We start from the raw sequence: 19,513 nt of genomic DNA, 5'->3' as shown, positions 1-19,513 counted from the left end.
AATATTCGGAGTATTTTTATTTTTTGGTTAGCTAAAGTGTAGTTTTTATTTTATTTTGTTGTCACTGTTTTATAAGAAATTAAACCCGTTTTTTCTTCAATTATTTTTTTTCGTATCTTACGAATAAATGATCGGATCTTAATGAAACTTGATATATAGAAGGATCTTATGTCTCAGATGCTTCATGTTCGGCTCGACTTGGATCTGGGGACATAAGGGGTTTGAGGAGGGAAACAGAAATCTTGGAAAACGCTTAGAGTGGAGAGGTCGCGATGAAACTTGATGGGAAGAATAAGTAAATGTCGTAGATACGTGATTGACGTAACCGTACTGGATTCGCTCTCTTTGGGGGAGCTGGGGGGAGGGGTTCAGTGCTTTGGCGAGTTTGGTGCTTCTGGACGTGCTAGGACGATGAAAATCTGTAGGCGTGTCAGGGAGCTGCAAAAATTGACTTGATAAAGTCGTTTTCCCAGATTCAACCATCCGGGGGGTTAAAGGGAGAGGAAAAATTAGAAAAAATGAGGTATATATAACTTACGAATGGGTGATCAGATCTTAATGAATCTTAATATTTAGAAGGACATCGTGACTCACAGCTCTTTTTTCAAATCCCGACCGGCATTAAGCCTCTGATTTTCCTTTTAAATCAATGTATTGATTCTTAGAATTTTTTTAGAGCTCATACCATATGAGCTCTTGGCTCTTAGCTCCTCTGGCCTCGTCAGAAGTGCCATATGAGCTTTTAGCTCTTGTTTTTTCATTTTGTCTGTGTGATCAGCTGAAAACTGTCAAAAAACAGCTATCAGGGTCAAGTGGATTGAGGATCTTGTCGTGCAATGTGGAAGCACATTAGGGTGCCCGGAAATGTGCAAGAAACTGTTCATACCTTCTAGTCCGAAACTTACAGATGTGAGCCCTTTGGCAAAAAAGAACATAGTGCACGCACACACACATAAATTGTTTGATAACATGAGCCCCCACAGGATGAGGCCTAATGAAGGGCCAAATTTTTTCGATCAGCTTGAAGCCTAAATCCTTAAGTTCTTGAAATAAAGGGACCCAAAAGCATAAGGAAAAATAGAGAAAAAATCGAGCCATAGGAAACAGGGCCTGACAAAGGGTCAAAAATATGTTTTTTCCGCCAATTTATATAGAATTGAGATTTGCAGAAATTTGGGAAGAGGCTCGTTCAGAAGGAAATCTAGGGTTTCAAAACAATATGTAAGGGGCGAAGGTGATGAGAGAACCACTAGCCACCATTAAGTCCTATGTTCTGCTAGCCTCTAGGACGTAGCAGTCCTGCTTGGCCTCTAGCCTTTCGTATTCTGAGAACAAAATTTAAAGACAACCGGTTTGTTCAAAAATGTCGAAAGGTCTAATATATATTATCCTTGGGTTTAAATTACCCTCAAAGCCTAGGGGTTAATAGCCCTAGATTATCTAAAGTATACGTTCTTCACAAATAGACTTTAGTGTAAAGGTGGTCACGCTTGGACTTGGTTGTCCGATCAGCTAGCTAGGAACTCTTAGGGATCGTTTGTTTGGATCGTCTCCCAAGGGTATTTTTTTTAACGCGTACCTAAGTAAATCAAATGATGCCTGTGTCGATTCGAAATGATTCTATGTGTAATACCTCGGTAGCGGATGAGGGGATGGAGTGAAAATTCTTAGGTACTTTTTTGAAACGCAGGAGGAGTGGCAGGGGACACAGGGCCTCGAATTTTTCATTGAAGACATTAATATGAATGGGCTATACAATTTTCCTATTACCTTAACATGTTCAATAGCCTGAAACCTGATTACTAAGCTATTCTTCTGCGCACTTAACCACCTATAAATTAATATAATACTTCGTTAATTGTATAATAATCGTCTATATCTGTATATTTATCTTTACATCAAACGCCGGGTGCCTTAATATATCCCACTAAGTGAGTCTGTTTGTCTCATTATACAGTAGGTTCCATTAAAATTAATTCACACAATTTAAAAAGCCTATTTTTGCGGAGATTTTTTGGGAGATTTGTATAAACCCTCTAGAGTTGAAAAAAGCCACATACAACAAGGCTAAAAGCTAAAAGTAATGCCTAAACACAATGAAGAACGTCATAGGACCAAGGGATTGGGTGTACCGAAGCTGCATTTGCAAGACGAAGACATGAGTCCGTTTTTTGGAGAACAAGGGCCGAGCGAGTTAAGGAAGCGATAAAAATGCCAGTGAGCCTTCTTATTGGTAACGAATTTTTTTCGACTAAAAATATAAAATAAGAAGATTAAAATCCGTACATTTAAAACCCAAAAGCTTTTATTAGAAAAAAAAAACAAAAAAAACAGCACTTATAAAAAGCCAAAAGATATAAGAAAACCTTTCAAACAATGAAAAAAAAATGTGATTATCCATATGTGAAATAATCTTTATTTTTTTTTTAAACTGCTAAACACCGCTTTTCTCTTAATAATAATTCACTGTGTACAATTAAAGCTCAAAATGACATTTCAATCAACTTACAAATAATTATAATGCTTAGGTTTGGATAAAATATTGTACAAACAGTCAAGAAAGGTTACTTTTTGACCTGTGAGTTTTATCGTTTTTTCCCCTTAGATTTAGAATTTTTCAACGTTCTTTCTTCCAATTTTGTTTCTTCTTTGTAGACGAGTTTCCGGATGTGAAGCGAAAGAATTTCGAATTAAACGATTTATTCTTTCTCTTAGCTAAAAGTCTTACCCTTCGTAATATTTCATTATTTAAATTTTATTTACATGTATCAAGACACAATCCTGGATTTCTTAAAGAATTCAAGCCAAGCTACAATAACTGAGAGATAATTTTCTCATTAAATATTGTAATAAGTGAGCGTAAGAATACTGACACACTTAAGCAATTTCAGCCATTGCAAAACCGCTATTATTTTATTCATATGCAAATTTTTACCCATCCTTAAAACCGGTTACTGACAATTAGCCAAAAATTATTTTTTAAAAAGCTTTGTAACCAGAAATCGGATAAAAGTGGTCAGTGCCAGAGTACTCTTTCTTTACTTTCACTTAAAGAAATTGCTGGAACGCATTTCAAGATCATCTATGATTTATGATTAATTTAAAAATACAAAGCTTTTCCGAGGGAAGTAAAGAGCGAAGTTTAAACTTAAAACGAACAACAATTAGTAGTTCACAGAGTATCTAATATATATCAATGAAACTAATGCAAATAAATCAACTGGTGATATTTTCCTGTTTGTAGGAATACAGAAAACTAGCCCTTTACAGAAAACACAGAACAATAAGGAGTTTCGGTACGGCAAAAGTAAACCATTTAAGGACACTTTTAACAGAATAAAAGTAAAGTATTCTTAGATTGTTGCTTTAATTATTATTTTTTGTTTAATTTGGCATCACTTCTGCACAGTGAGCTCAGTTAAATGATTGGCTGTCGTTTTGGATATGAAAAGGGCATTTCGGGATTATTTTGTGGAGAAGTTCGAAGTGAAGGAATCTTATTGGTATTAATACTACAGACTCGCTTTAAAATTTGTATCAAGAATTGAAATTCTCCGTTTTGTAGAGAGAAGTAACTGGATTTCCAGGGTGCATATTATGGATATGTTTTTCATTTCGAGTAATACTAGGTGAGATCAAGATATTACGTGATAAATCAATCCATTATCTTTTATGCTGTTTAACGACTTTAAACTTAGTATTCTTATGCCTAAATTTTAAAAATAAGTTTTATTGTATACTGGAGGTTACTGATATCACAGCTCGTGTAAGACTATGAAAAGCGTTATGGATTAGTTTGTTGTTGTGAGGCAACCCCGTTACTTCTCACAACTTTGTTTGACTAGTGCAACGGAAAACATATTAGAAGGCAACTTAAAAAAAAACAAAAAAATCTTTTTAGAAGGCAAACAAATTAGTGACTTCGAGTGTTTTACATACCGATTACGTTTTAAGATATTTTAACTGAAAATCACAACATCTAAAGTAAATGGGAACAAATAAACTATATCATTCTCGATGGAGTTCTCGAAGCATAGAAGAAAATAAGTAATGCTTTAGTATATAAAGGGGGCAGATTTAGGGGAGACAGTTTCCTCATATGTAATATAATTTCTGCACATTTTGAGTTTTATGGTTGGTCTTTACTTTCATTTGAAATATTACTTTTTAGTTTTTGATTTCTGTTTTGTTAAATATCGTAAAAGTGTAATCTAAATTTAGAGGAACTGGAGGCCCCACTTTATCCCTAACGTTAATGCTAAAGATTAATTTTGAAAAGTAATGCATAAAGCCTAAGAGCTCATTACTATATTTCCTCTTTACACAATAAAATAGAAGTTTGTTAACCACTTAATACCAGAAGGTATTTGATTTATGGGGATCTTTTTTGAAGGAAATAAAAAAAATAAAACCCAAGCAAATATTTTGGCCTTATGACCAACAAACCCTCGGCGAAATAGCAGAACGTCTCAAAAAGAAACCAATAATAAATGCAACCGACGGTCAGAAAACTCGTCAAAAAAAGAAACAAACTAAAAACAAAAAATTAAATTGTCATAGCTTCATCGAGCTACGGAAGTTCAGCCGAAACTAAAAAAAAAGTTTGTTGCTCATTCATGTAATATCTCATCAAAATGGAAGTTTCTTGGCATCTAACCTAGTGTTGCTTCTACATTTAAGTTCAAGGGCTTGTTTTATGGGTTTTATCATTATTTTAGATTGCATATCATTTTCTATTAAAAAGCAAAGCAATTTCTAATTGAAATGGTCACTTTCTTAGCAGCTAGACTTGTATGTCTTTTGGATATAGGCTCACTTTGATTAGTTATTTTTTTATTTTATTTTATATTACATGAAGTCATTTTTTATTAAAATCGTGCTCATAGTATTAAATGTGTAATTACCATATACTTTATTAAGAATATATTATTGTTTAACCTCTTTTTTTATTTCAACAACTTCGGGAAAAATACTTTTAGTTTCCGTGTACTCATTAATTAGAATTGTTTCCTAAAAAGGCACCGAGTAGCTTCGATTTTAAAAGATGTGGCTGCCCAGGAGAAATCGAAATCGAAACGAAGAAAAATTGCTTAATCGACGGGAAAGAATTGAACTAAATCAAAACACACGGTGTGTAGGCAAATTGTTGAAATGGTGCATCTCTAGAATAGATTAGGGAATTAAGCTGGAACTTAAGGGAACTTAAAGAGCCAATCCAACAAAATCTTCAAAATTGTTGATTGTTGTACAATTGAAAAGTATTGGATCTTCAAAATTACCTCCTGCTGAGCTTGACTTCATGCTACGAATAATGTTATCCACCTCAGTACAATTCGTCGGCCTTAAATAAAGCGGAACACCAAAACCTACTGGTAAAAACCCCTCCAAATTCATATCCTCCGGTGGCTGAATATTCGATGATAGGTTCGGCGGTTCGGCTCAATATTTGAAAATACTCACAAAACACTTCGGAAATATTTTGAAAAGTTTTCGAAAAAAAAAACCCGCTTCGGGTCAACCAAAAGATTATTTTTTCGATCTGTAATAACGCAAGACTTACTGTCCTGGAAGTCGCCAACTACGATTTTAATAATTTGCCACATCTTCTTAGGGGAACGTTCAATTTCTCTAAACTTAGAATGATAAATTTTGAATAGCCATTTTTTCCACATAGTTGAAATGTTTAGTAACTATATCTCTTGGAATGTCGGGGACAGTCATCCCCCAACAGTCCTCAGAGTAAGGTCTGTAAACTATGCAACTTGACCATTGCTTAAATAGTATTTATTATTAGGAAAGAGGGTTTTTTTGGTCTTTTGGACACAAAAGGTCAAATATGCTCTCTTTTCCAATAACAAACACTATGTAAAAACATTAGAAAAATTGCATAACTTGCAGTCCTTACTCGCTGGGCTTTGAGGGGGGGGGGTTGAAATCCCAAACATCCAAAAAGTCAGTGTATTTTCAGGGGAAAGATAAACTAAATCAAAATATTTTAAGGGCATACTGACTGTCAAAAGGGGGAAGCTCAAGAATGACTGAAGGTATTTGGCTGGCACTTTGAGGGAATGGTGAGGGGGCTGATCAATTGACCAAAGGAATGTTGAGGGGGATGTTGAACCAACCAAAAGGCATATATGGATGTTGCCACTTTTGCTACTTTTACGACTAATAAAATTACTACTTTTACTAAGGTTAAGGATACCAAGGTGAAACTCCAGGGAAGATTTAGGGGAGGAGGGGTGTTTAAGCAAATCAAAACAAACAGTGGGCAATAAGGTTTCCAAAGGATGTAAGAGCAATTTCTCAGGAATAGCTTAGAGTATTAAGTGGAAACTTTCTGTGCCTGTTGAGAGGGACGTTGTATAAACCAAAAGGCACTCTTTGCACACTGCTATTACCACTACCAGGGGAGGATCTAGGATTTTTTTTTTTTAGCGGAGAGTGTATAATAGGTTGCTCTGATAAACTTGCAAACAAAGAAATACCAGCAATTTAAAGGCAGCCTCAACAAGTATACGTCATAGGCTGGTAATGAGAATGGTCGTAAATTTAATCTAAAATCTGGTGAGGGTTAAAGTTCTAATAAATCTTTTGAAATCAAAATGATGTAAAAATATTGATACAAAAATAGTAAGTTATAAAAACCACCCTGCCGTGAAAAGAATAAAGAGCTGTTCCCATCTACAAAAAAATTATATTTAATATTTTTTGCATGATTTTTAACCTTTCCACTATTGACTATTATAGAGAGTGAGTTAAGCTTGGTATTGTAAAAAAAAATGTCTTGAACCATGTTTTGGAGTCAAGCATTCTTTGTAACTATTTGTATTAACCATTTAGCATGTCACCTAACTTTATGGCATCGTTTAGTAATTATGATGGTAATGAAGAGTAGAAAATGAAGATTAAGATACAATCGTATATGCTTAAAAGATATATTAAACATTAAATACTAGTTCTTTTAGGGATTTAACAAGAATTATAGAACAAAGATATAGAAATACATAGAAAACATTTAAAACGAGGGTTTGAAGCATAAGCAATAAAACGTTAACTAGTCACTATTTCTTTTTAAAAATAGTGTTTAGTAAGGAGTGTTAACTTTGACGAAATCTCAAAAATTTACTAATCAAAGTTTCACTTTTCATAGCAATATAGCTTATCCTTCCAATGTTTAAAGTTTGATGTATTTTGCTTAAATTACACAATTCACAATTCTATAAGAAAAATTCTATTTTTTTCTTTCTACTCCTGCAACATCGATTTATTATACGGTCGATGTCTACCTCAATATTTCACAAAAACTAAATTTGAAATTTGGCTCAGATTTAGGATTAAGCAAGGGAATAGTCGAGTAAAATTTTGATTTACAGACAACTAATCGTGGAAATATAATAGAATGTTATATACGGTACCAAAATAAGCATAAAATTCTCAGATAGCAGTTTATACCATTTTTTGGACAAATACATGAAGCCCCTATACATAAACACAACTATATTTTGTAACTGGTTGGCATTAAGCAGGTGAGAAATTCTGAAGTAATATTGTAGTTGCATATAAATTTTTATAGGCTTATAGAGCTTTATATGAACATAGGTTATAACGATTTACGTGAATTAACTTTCAGATCCACGTTGCGTAGCCCAGTTTGGCCTTTATTTGACGTTTAGTGAATCTGCACATGAATGATTGAAAGGCCCCCTAAACATACCCTAAAAGATTTCAACTTCATGCCCTTTGCAGTTTCTTAGATATTGCTCTTCAAAAGGGGGTATCAACAGTATCCCAGGAATTGTCAAGGATATTAAGTTTAAACTCTCAGGACATGTTAAAGGGGGTTGTTGAACTAGGCAAAATGCAAAATGTTCATACTACTACAACTACTAACAATACTACTACTATTATTATTACAACTAATGCTACAACTGCTACTACTACTACGACTGCTACTGCTACAACTACTACTGCGACTACTTTTACTGGTACTTCTGAAGCTAAGATATTACGGTGAAGCTTTCGGGAATGTCTTAACAGTGGGAGATGTTGAGCCAACCAAAAGGTACTATATGCATACCGCCTTTACTACTTCTACTACTACTAATATTATTACTATTAAGGCTAAAGGTATTTAGGAGACATTTTCAAATAATAGGCTGTCAAATGGCCGTATCATCAGTATGTCAAGAACAGCTAAGAGTATTAGATTAAAACTGCCAGGGAATGGTGAGGGGTATGTATAAGTGCATAATACTACTACTACTAGCAATAGTACTACTACTGATGTTGGCGCCAATATTACCTAGGATTATGGCATTGATGTGGAATTTCTAGGAAAAGTTGTGGGGGATGTATGGGGGATGCTAAATCAAAACATAGTGTAAGTGCATCCGGGTTGGCAAAATAGTGTAGACACTAGTTTTTGCTAAGACTGCTGTTGACATAACTTTCTGCTAAGAATGCCAAGTTTTATTTTTCAGGAAAGTATGAAGATGTGTAAAACTAAATTGAACAGTACTATGTATCTCTTGATTTTCAAAAGGACGTATGCTATTCAAAATTGTCGAAAAATTTTCTCCAGCGTATACATAGTAAGCCAAACTAGGGATTCAAAAAGAAAAAAAAAACTGAAAAAATCAGATTTTTTTTTTTCAATGTAAAGACTGTCAATAAAAAACCAACAGATATTATTTTTTTAAAAACTTTTCCACGTAATAAGTTTTTCAAAGAAAAGTAAAGACCTATATTAAACCATATATTAGTAAAAATAAAGTCAAATAACTGTCTAAGTGTAAAACTACCAAAACATAAGTATCAATAAATAAATGAAATCCAAAACGAACAAAAATTAATATAAATAACAAAATCAAACTCAAAACGAGCAGAAACTAAGATTAGTGGGGCTTACATTCCCCACGCCTTCTGAAGATCAGAACATAATTTGCACTTTTCAGAAAACAAAATATATTTTAAATGTTTTTACTTTTTTAATTTTAACAAATACAAAATTATTAAGACATTGAGGAATAAATATCAGTATATATATATTGAAATGTCAATGCACATTTACTTGTTTTTTTTTCTTGTTCAGGTAATCTTAGTTATGATTTTTGTTTCTTGGATATTATGAGAAATAGGAGAATTCAGCTCGAAATAAAGATTATTTTTAGTAAGTGCAAAATGTAGTCCGGTCTTCCAAAAGCATTTGACCAGATCCTTCAGAAGCATCTGGTCAAACATTTTGGGGAATGCTTTTGACTGAGTCTTAATAATGGAATGTGGGAGAACAGTTGCCCTTATATGTCAAAAATGTTCTAACTGTAATATTGCACTCATATGCTAACCAGGAAAAAGGGAGGCATAGATGCATCCTGAACGCCATCAGGGAATATCGGAGAGTGGAAAGGCCAAGTGCAACGAAGAGTTTTTTTTTACCAGGATTAAAATGGAAATGTTTCTTATTTACTATTTTTATTCATTTGTAATGTTTTCTTGTTTCTAAGTGGGAGGCTTGTCATTGACCCCGTAATCCTCACCCCTTGCTAGGGTCCACGGGGAGATCTCTATAAAATTACTACTTGGAATAAGTCCTTGAAAACCATGAAAATAATTAAATTAAATCCAAATGTGGTATTTCGACCTCTTGAGAAATTATTGTAGGGGTGTGCTTTTGATGGATTCAAATTATTTTTGATAAATCTTTATACAAATATGAAACCAGAATGTAAAAACAGAGGTAACCAGCTTCTCTTATTCGGACTAATTTTTCTTCTAATATATGGACTAATTTTGGTTTGTTATTGTTTAAGCGTCGCTCTTTTCTTCAGCGAAAAAATTGTTTTTTAGCTTTCATTTCTATTGGGTGTGCTAGGTTTCTGATACAAAATTACTAAGAGATAAGAATTTTTTTTTTAATTGTTTTTGGATACTATTTTTATTTTTTATTTGCGCCTTCTATGCCGTAAAAAGCAAAAATGAAAATAAACCTCATGAACACAGATATTATTTTGTAACTTTCATGTTAGTTGCATCCAAATGTTGTATTCTCATTTCAAATATTTAAATCACTTTCGAATTTACGAGACTGGTCTCACAAAACTACACTTTCAACAAAATATGAGACTTGATTTAACATGTATTTCTTAGGAATATTATGGACGCTACGCAGAAGTTCGTCATCGTCTAAGTATAATCTTGAGGAGTAACGCTCTTTTGCCCCCAGATTTAAAGTCAAAACGGGACTTGATGGATTCTGTATGTCGGACTTTTGCTGGATTGCTAGAGCGAAGAAGGAGAGCCTTGTTTGTTGCTTTTCGTTTCCACCAACTTCGACAAGAGGTGAGTTTAATCAAAGTTGCTCTTAAAGCTTGTTATAGGATAGTAAGTAATAACCTATTAAACAAACTCTCCCCTTGCTTTTTTTTTTAGGAAAATGGAGTACCGTTTGAACGCATTCCAATTTAACTCTAGAAAAGAATCATTTATCCTTTCTTGTAAGATTAATGTTTCTGAAGTTTTTGAAAATCGAACATTACATTTAGTGGCATTGTCCATCATTTTTTTTTCAAATTTGAAACAATTACCCCAGTTTCTTTTTTTCTTTAAGGTTTCTACCGGTCTCAATTAGTAGCTGAAAAATTTAAGAAGTGTGTTGGATCTATTTGAATATGGACGATTTTCTTGTGAGACACGTACACTAGGAAGACTTTGGATATGTGTCATGTGAAATCTTAAGTTTTTAATGGGTTTTCCTGCAATTTCCCTGTAGATTGAGACTGTTTGATTGTTCAAACATATTGTTCACTTCATTCCCAATTAATTTCATATCTATATTCCTCCCTTTCCACCATGGTGGAATGTTTATTTATTGGAGAGTTTATTAGAGAAAGAGGGAGAGAGGGTTTATTTATTATTCACTACCAATAAATATATTTTAAGATCATAATTCTCTTGTTCCCCTCAAAAGACTCCATGACCAGGAATACAAGGGGGATACAAAAAAATGCAATATAAGCAGAACCAAAAACTTTGGTTTTGCCTATATTTTGCTTATATTAAAGTAATATTCATTTGATCCTTTACAACTCTTATGGGTCAAAATTTACTTTACTGTTTGTAGTTTTTTTTCCAAAGATGTGCTTTATCAAAATAACACTGTCAGATAAATTACAGTGGAATTTTGATCATAACAGCTGGTACTTTCAGTTCATCAAAGTTACGGCTCTACTACTCTTTGCTTCGCAATTTCAAATATTTTAGAAATCATCCAGATTTCAACATCCATGCTATCAGGGTAAAATTCAAACGAAGACTTGAGATGTTTACCACTGCATGCATTGATTGGAATTTTGTTATATGATTGACAGGCCCCCTCACCATGTTATTTTAGTATTTTTTTTTAATTAGGATGGCTTTGACTTTCCTGGCTGAAGGGCCATGAAACGGAGATCAGCACCGCCGGTTTGGACCTTAAGGGTTTAATGCCGACTTACTTGCTTACTTACTTACTTTGACTAGCCTACAATCATGGTTGCCATCCCTTATAAAATTTTGCTATATCCAGTGAAAAGCCAGTATAATTTGTAAATCTTCTAAAAATGTCTAATATGCTAAAACCAATTAAAAGCTATAAAATTTTATGAAGGAATAGTAACCTTATTGAAGTCGATTTGTTTTCGAGTTTGTAAAGACTAATTTGATTGCCTGCTCAATTTTTACTTCAACCTTATTCACTAGCTATCATCAAGCTGCTCTACCATAACCAACGCAATGTATTGTACCATATTTTTTACAGAAGAAGTTATCTATGTCACATGATGACATCAAGTTTCCTTTAGCCTATCCCTTATCTGCATTAGAAAACCCAAAAGGTAGACTGCTATTGGCCCCTGTTTTAAGTGCATTTATAAAACTCGGTCTCTGGAGAATGAAAACAAGGCACAACGATAAATAGCTGTCAAGTCATTTATATCAGCTTTCCAAGGATTCTGTGAAATTTTTAGCGATAGACTCCTCCAAATTAGCTGTACTCAATAGTTGTCACATCGCTGGAACTCATCTGCTAGGGCAGAGGCAAGCCTGGCGTTTGTATTCACCAACCTTTCTGTGGGATCTTCCCAAAGTTCATCCAGGGACCAGGCTTAGAAACTTTCAAGTGCCCTGGATGTGGGTGTTAATAACGATTTCTGTTACTTTATTTCATAAAAACGATTTCTTGTACTTTCTTTCATTGAAACGATTTTTTATATTTTCTTTCATATGTATTTGTAAAGGTAAAAAAGTTCATCTTTGATGTCCAGTAAATGAGATAAGGATTTACTGTCTTTTGAAATGGACCTACGAACTTTACTGTGTTAATCTTCCATGCTTTCGTCCGGAAAAAAAAGAAAGGCAACTTTATTGCCCTTATTGTTGGCATTCTTGACAATTTTATTGAGCTCTAACACGGGAGATAAGGGAAATACAAAATTATACTTAACAGATACTGTGAAGAGGAAGTCAGACAGAATTCGGTTCAATCTAGATTCGTGGTGACTCTCTATGCTTTGATCTATGCTTCAGCTAGCGCAGAACATTAGGTTTCAGTCTATTGCGTTGAAAACAATTTCACCTTTAAGACTCTAAGTGGGCTTTGGAATTGTCTGTCCGCCCAACTCCCGTTGATATGTCTAGGAAATAGAAGGGTTTGACTTAGCGTGAATTGGAAGATGGAAACGTGCGTGTAATTGATAATGGACTGTTAAAAGGCTAGAAGTTTTCAGCTTCAGTGATACTTTTTGCCCGCTACTCACTTTGTGTATCAAGTTGTAGATTTTCAGAGTTATTATTTTTAATTTTGTTATTTGTATTGTATCCAAGTTAGAAAATAAAATGCTGAAACTTGACTCATAGGAAGAGTGAGGAAAAAAAAGGAACAAGGGTCCGACATATTCGTTAATTTTTTTTAATAAATCAGCCGCTTTTAATGGAAATCAATCTGCACAGAAAAAACGATTTAAAAAACAAACAAACAGAAATCTTGCCTTGTCGTGATTTGCCATACTTAACATTTTTTTTACCTAGTATTTGGTGGCTTTTTTTTCAGACGATTATTTGGTTAAATGGGCAATTGTTAATATCAAAATACCTATCCTCCCTCCCGTTACCCGCTGCCTCATTCAAGTCATATTCGTCAATATACATCAATATATAGGACATAAATCTCATGTTTCAGCATTGTACTCTAGAAAAGTGAAAATCAGTCTATACATACGAAGATAGCTTATTTCTTTTCTGACTGCCTCTTGTTTTTCGCGGCATTTAGCAAGATCTAGTGAAACGAAACTCTGTCTTGCAATTTTCTTGCCAAAGTCTCGTAAATAGTAAATCGTCAACGGGGAAACCATGCACACAATACTTTAGATGGCTCTGGCGTTTATGCTATTCATCATTTATCATATATTGAATGTTGAAAATCTTAGAGCGCAAAAGCTATTCAAAATTTTGACAGTCAAAACGTTGAGCCTTTTCATCATTTCAAACTATAAATAGCCTATTATCAAGTTGTGAGGAATCCAAGGGGCTATTCACTAAGTTGCCAGTGTACATCAAGAGCACGAGGGCAGGTCTGGAGACATGGATACTAAATCAATAGTTGAGTTAGAGGTGTACGTGGGCTTGAACACATTCAAGGCTTGACTAGCGGCAAGATGTTACTTCAACTTTCAAAAAAGTGTGCATTTCATTTTGAAGATATTTATTGGCCATCTCATATGCAAAGATGAAGCAAAAGTGAAAGTTTCTTAAATTCTTAATTGCTCAGAGAGGTTTCACAGAGCAATTCAATGCACCTTTTTATAGTTTCTTACACGATGCAACGTTATCAAAGGACAACTTGACAAACCCCTGATTAATTGTGAATTTTATTACATCCCATTTTGGTTAGAAAGTTTGTTTTTTTTATTGTAAGGCTAATATACCAAATTACCAATGTAGCTACCTATGATATATCTTGTTAGCTGTTTATTAATCTTGTTTATTCTATTAGCATTTTGATTGATTCTGCCGACGGTAGGTTTTTCCATGCAGGAACAAGAAAATTTGCTCTTTTATATTGACAAATCTTTCATTTTCGCAGCTAGAGTCACACATTTTTCTGGGGGGGAGGGTATAATTTGGAAAATAAAATCCGTAAATTATACGGAAAAGTAGACAAAGTATAGGAGGAACCATCAACATCTTCAGACTTAGGGGAAGGTGTGAGTCCTATCCCCCTTCGATCCAAACGTATGTGCCTTTTCAATTTAAAGGAGAAAAAGAAACGCGCATTGAGATTAGTCTTTTTCACTAAGCTTGGTAATATTACTTTACTTGCAAAAACAGAGCATTACTGGAAATGTTAACATATTTTATGTGATTTTCTCTTTTTGTTTATCTTTTTTGTGTTTCCCATTTTTCTTTTCACCACAATCTTAAATTTGTAGTAGATTATCTACAAACATAACTCTTCCATCAGCCTTTGAGGTCTCATATGTCTTGCAGCAAATGTAGTCAGACCTTTTCACCTTTTTAATATCGAGAACCAGTGGCGGAACTAAGGGACGTGCCACCCCCCTGACGTAGTGGTGGATTTGTGGCTGGGACAGCTGGCTCTTATTTGGGTTGTGATGAAAGTTTTTTTTTCATTCATTGGTTTTTAATAGTTTAGTTTTTAATAAGTTTTTGATTATTAAGACTGTTTCTTTTTGCAAACAAGTTTGAAATAAGATTTCAGTTACTTGGTGCGGTCTCTGTTAGATTTTACTAGTGACACATACCTCCGAAAAGTATGTAATTAAATTTAGGTTTATCAAGGGAATTCGTCCGTAATACCATAAAAGTGGGAGGCAAAAATCTTCTTTTCGTAATAACAAGGAGAGGAAATTTAAAATCCTAACCTCTTTAGGCTGTCGAAATGATATTTCAAGATTGTGCTGTCACAACGGAAATGAAAAGCAAAATGTCTACTTAATTTTACTGTCAAAAATTTGTTTTCGAGTGTTGCTATGGCACTGAGGCGAAGAAATTGATATCATTACTTTTTTTGGCTGTCTGTTTTGGTTTTTTGGGTTTGCTTTTTTTTGCAACATTGCTGTTTTTTAGGGGATTTGTATAATAGAAAGTAAATGTATGAGAAGTGCAAAAATTATTAAGATAAGTTTTGGATTTTGGTGAGGAAATGGTGGCCACTTTAATACCTATTTTCATCTAATTAAAGCTCCACATTTTATGAACGCATTTTAGGATGAACACTTCCTCTGTTCATCCTAAAACATTAAAATAAATGCCAAATTATGTAGAACTTTAAAAAAGGTTCGTATAAATATATACTTAAAACTAAGTATACTACTACTACTACTAATAATAATAATTCACTGCAGCACCAAGCCGCCTGAGGCCAACACAGCTAAAAACGCTCATCCTCCAACCCAATATATTCAAGGCCCCCCCTCTTTACCTCCTCCCATGAAGTTCCCATTTCCCTTAAATCCTTGTTTATGACATCCTCTTACCCTAGACGAGGACGACCTGCTTTCTGTTTAGCCCAGACGGTTGGCCAAAAAGGGCAATCTTTGGAAATCTGTCATCCTTTATCCGCAGAACGTGGCGTATCCATCTCAACCTTTCCTTCATTATAGCCCTAGAAAGTGGGAATGAAACTCATTCTTCGTACAACCTACTGTTTGAGATACGGTCACTCAGCTGGGCACCCAGAACAATCCGTAGGCAAAGTCTCTGAAAAACATCTAGTAAATTGTCATCCGCTTTTCGGAGTGCCCATGCTTCAGAGCCCATTTGGCCACATATCATCACCATAGATTCCAAAATTCTAATCTTGGTTTTTAGATTTATCTTTCTATTCTTCCAAAATTTTTTTTTAACTGTGAAAAAAACAACCTGAGCCTTGACTATTCTACCTTTAACATCTTCACTGCTCCCACCGTCTTTACTAATAATACTACCAAGGTAAGTGAAGCTACCCACCTGGTCAATCGTTTCGTCACCCAACGAAATCTTTTCGTCTTCACTTATTCTTAGCCTTAGTGACTTTGTCTTCTTAAAATTAATTCTCAAACCTTTTCTAGCACCCGGAACTCGCAAAACCCCCTAAAAATCTTTGATTTTGCTCACACTTTCATCTAATATTCTGAAATCATGAGCATAATCTAAGTCCAGGAGAATCTTTACTCCCCATTTGATTCCGTGATCTCCAATTGCCTCTCATGTGCTCCTTAAGACAAAGTCCATCAAAATGATCCATATAAAGGGGGATAGAACACAACCCTGCTTAACTCCTGATTTAATACAAGACCAGCTGCTAACCTCATTTCCTACCTTAACCGCAGCAGTATTATTCTCGTACATAGCAAAAATCACCTTAATGTATTTATCTGGTATACCATATAAGGATAATATAATCGAACGCTTGCTTATAATCTATAAAACTGAGGACCAAAGGTGTTTGACAACGAAGACATTTCTCAATTGTTAAGCTAAGTGAAAATTTGGTCGGCACATCCTCTACCTTTTCTAAACCGCGCCGTTCTTCTCTTAAGACCTTGTCTACGGCATCTCTCAGTCAAAAAAGTATCATATTACTAAGTAATTTGCTACCTACAGAGATCAGGCTAATGCCTCGATAATTATGATACTCACTCTTGTCACCTTTCTTATGCAGTGGTTCAATTAAGGTTTTATTAAAATCAATAGGTAATCCCCCTTTTCAAGAATCATATTCAAAATTTTCAGTAACTTATTTCTAACCTCAGAGCCACCATATTTAAGAAACTCATTTATCAAACTATCAGCACCTGGAGCCTTATTATTTTATAATCCTTTTAGTACTGTCGCTAATTCTTCCTCACTAAACAAATGTTCCTTCACATCCAAAGTATCACATACTTTTTCATTTTCATCTGTATCTTTTCCTGCAACTGTATCTCGCTTTAGCACCATCTCTCTTTAACTCTTTCTTTATCACTAATTGTGGCCGCATTCCTATCTTGAATTGACTACTCCCTTTGAATTCATAAACGTGCCAGTATAATATTTTATTATTATGCCGTCTAGCTGCATCTTCCAGATCCTCAGTAATTTTTTCCATGGCCTCCACTTCACACCTCCTTAGTTCATATTTTATTGCTTTCTCCACTTTCTTTACATTCCTTTTGTTATGGTCTGATCTATCACTCAGATAATTTTTGCACAAACCCCTTCTACTCTATATTAAACATAAAGCTTTTTCACTAGTATTCGTAGCTGCAGTCTTAGCTTTCTTCCCTAAGATACCATCGGCAGCTCCACAAGCTCTTTTTCTAAAATTATTCCATCAATCTTCCACATTGTCAAATTTTAAACTCTCAAGTTTAGTATTCACCTGTTCCTGGAAAGTTTCTCTCAAATTTCGATCCTGGAGTCTACCAATATCATAAATTCCTAGGAGGTAGTTACCCTTCCAAAATTTCAGTTTTAAATTAGACTTGGACACTACTTGATGGTGATATTTACTTTTAACATCAATAACAGCACTCCTATATACCGTAGTATCTTGTATTGTTCCTGTTAGTCTTCGGTGTATAATAACATAATCAATAAGGTTTGCTGTCTTACCATCACAAGAATATCATGCCAACTTAGGGGCCATTTTAGGACCACACACCGTATTGGTTATAACTAGGTTGTTATGCCTACAAAATTACAATAGTATGTAGCCATTACAGACTGTGTTCTCTAATGACTGTGTTCTTTTCTTACACTAAATTTACCTAGGCTAGGATACCATCTATCCCTATTTCTACCAACCTGGACATTAAAATCTTGTAAAAACCCCTTATTTCGACCTGGTACCTAGTCTATTTGCTCCTGCAACTGTAAGTAAAATTAATCTGAGTCACTAGTATCTCCGTCAAACATTTACTAATAAAATATTGATAAAAAGTGAGGATTCAAACAACTTGGATTAACTAACCACGGAAACAGAATGCAACTACAATATTACTACAGAATTTCGTACCTTCTCAATGCCAACTAGTCATATCAAATAAAAAAATAAGAAAACATAATTATTTGATTTTTGAGGAGTATTTCGACTCATATACTTAGTTTGAAGTACATACCTGTAGGTATCAAACAGTTCGTGGTAACGAATTGTAGGAAGGACCGACCCGGTTCAATAGTAACCAAAACTCTAAAAAACGGAATTTTTATAACAATAGTTACATCAAAAGAATTGCATTTTCATGCTGATTTTAAATATATAAGTCTCATTAAGTTTAGACTTACCCATCAAAAGTTACGAGCCTGAGAAAATTTGCCTTATTTTCGAAAATAGGGGAAAACACCCCTTAAAAGTCACAGAATCTTAACGAAAACCACACCATCAGATTCAGCGTATCAGAAAACCATACAGTAGAAGTTTCAAGCTCCTATCTACAAAAATGGGAATTTTACATTTTTTGCCACAAGACAGATCACGGATGCGTGTTTATTTTTTTTTTTTTCCAGGGGTGATCGTATCGACTCAGTGGTCCTAGAATGTCGTGTGAGGGGTCATTCTAACGGAAATTTAAAGTTCTAGTGCCCTTTTAAGTGACCAAAAAAATTGGAGGGCACCTAGGCCCCTTCCCACGCTCATTTTTTTCCAAAAGTCACCGGATCAAAATTCTGAGATAGCCATTTTATTCAGCATAGTCGAAAAACCTGATAACTTTGTCTTTGGGGACGACCTACTCCCACACAGTCCCCGTGAGAGCGGCTGCAAGTTACAAACTTTGACCAGTGTTTACACAGAGCAATGGTTATTGGGAAGTGTACAGACACTTTCAGGGAGATTTTTTTGGTTGGAGGCGATGGGTTGAGGGGGTTATACGGGGGGAATTTTCCATGGAAAAATTTGTCATGGGGGAAGAAAATTTCCGTGAAGGGGGCACAGGATTTTTTTTTAGCATTTTTTTAAAGAGCAATGAAAAAATAAATATAAAAAAGTTTCTTCAACTGAAAGTAAGGAGCAGCATTAAAATCTGAAACGAACAGAAATTATTACGCACATTATGGGGTTCACCTCCTCCTAATACTTCACTCTTTACGCTAAAGTAATTTTATTGATTTCAACTATATATTCTACGGCCTTTGTGATTCAGGGGTCATTCTTAACGAATTGGGACAAAATTTAAGCTTTAGTGTAAAGAGCGAGGTATTGACGAGGGGGCGAACCCCCTCATATACGTAATAAAAACATACGAATTTAGAAGTTCGTTACGTAAGGTAGTTCGTAAGTTACGTGTATTTTTACTAATAAAAACGTTCGTAAAATTAAAAGTTATAGTTTCCTTTTTAAGTAACCAACCAAAAAATTGGAGGGTAACTAGGCCTACTCCCCCGCTCCTTTTTTTCTCAACATCGTCAAATCAAAAGTATGAGAAAGCCATTTAGCCAAAAAAATAAATTAATCTGCAAATTTCCTTTTAATTATTCATGTGCAGAGAGCTAAAGT

At 34.5% G+C, this 19,513-nt stretch overlaps 1 protein-coding gene across 3 annotated transcripts in view; it reads left to right on the top strand.

Annotated features, from left to right (window-relative positions):
- The window catches only part of LOC136033822 (SEC14 domain and spectrin repeat-containing protein 1-B-like), a 128,501-nt gene that overhangs the window by 87,398 nt on the left and 21,590 nt on the right, over positions 1–19,513 (top strand). For all 3 annotated transcript variants that reach the window (XM_065714749.1, XM_065714750.1, XM_065714748.1), the window contains one exon: positions 10,150–10,341. In XM_065714749.1, coding sequence (XP_065570821.1) covers positions 10,150–10,341 — 192 coding nt within the window. The remainder of the gene's footprint in view (positions 1–10,149; positions 10,342–19,513) is intronic.

This window comes from Artemia franciscana, chromosome 12 (genome assembly GCF_032884065.1).
Source record: "Artemia franciscana chromosome 12, ASM3288406v1, whole genome shotgun sequence".
Taxonomy (NCBI): Eukaryota; Metazoa; Arthropoda; class Branchiopoda; order Anostraca; family Artemiidae; genus Artemia; species Artemia franciscana.
This window is presented reverse-complemented; position numbering and strand designations above follow the sequence as displayed.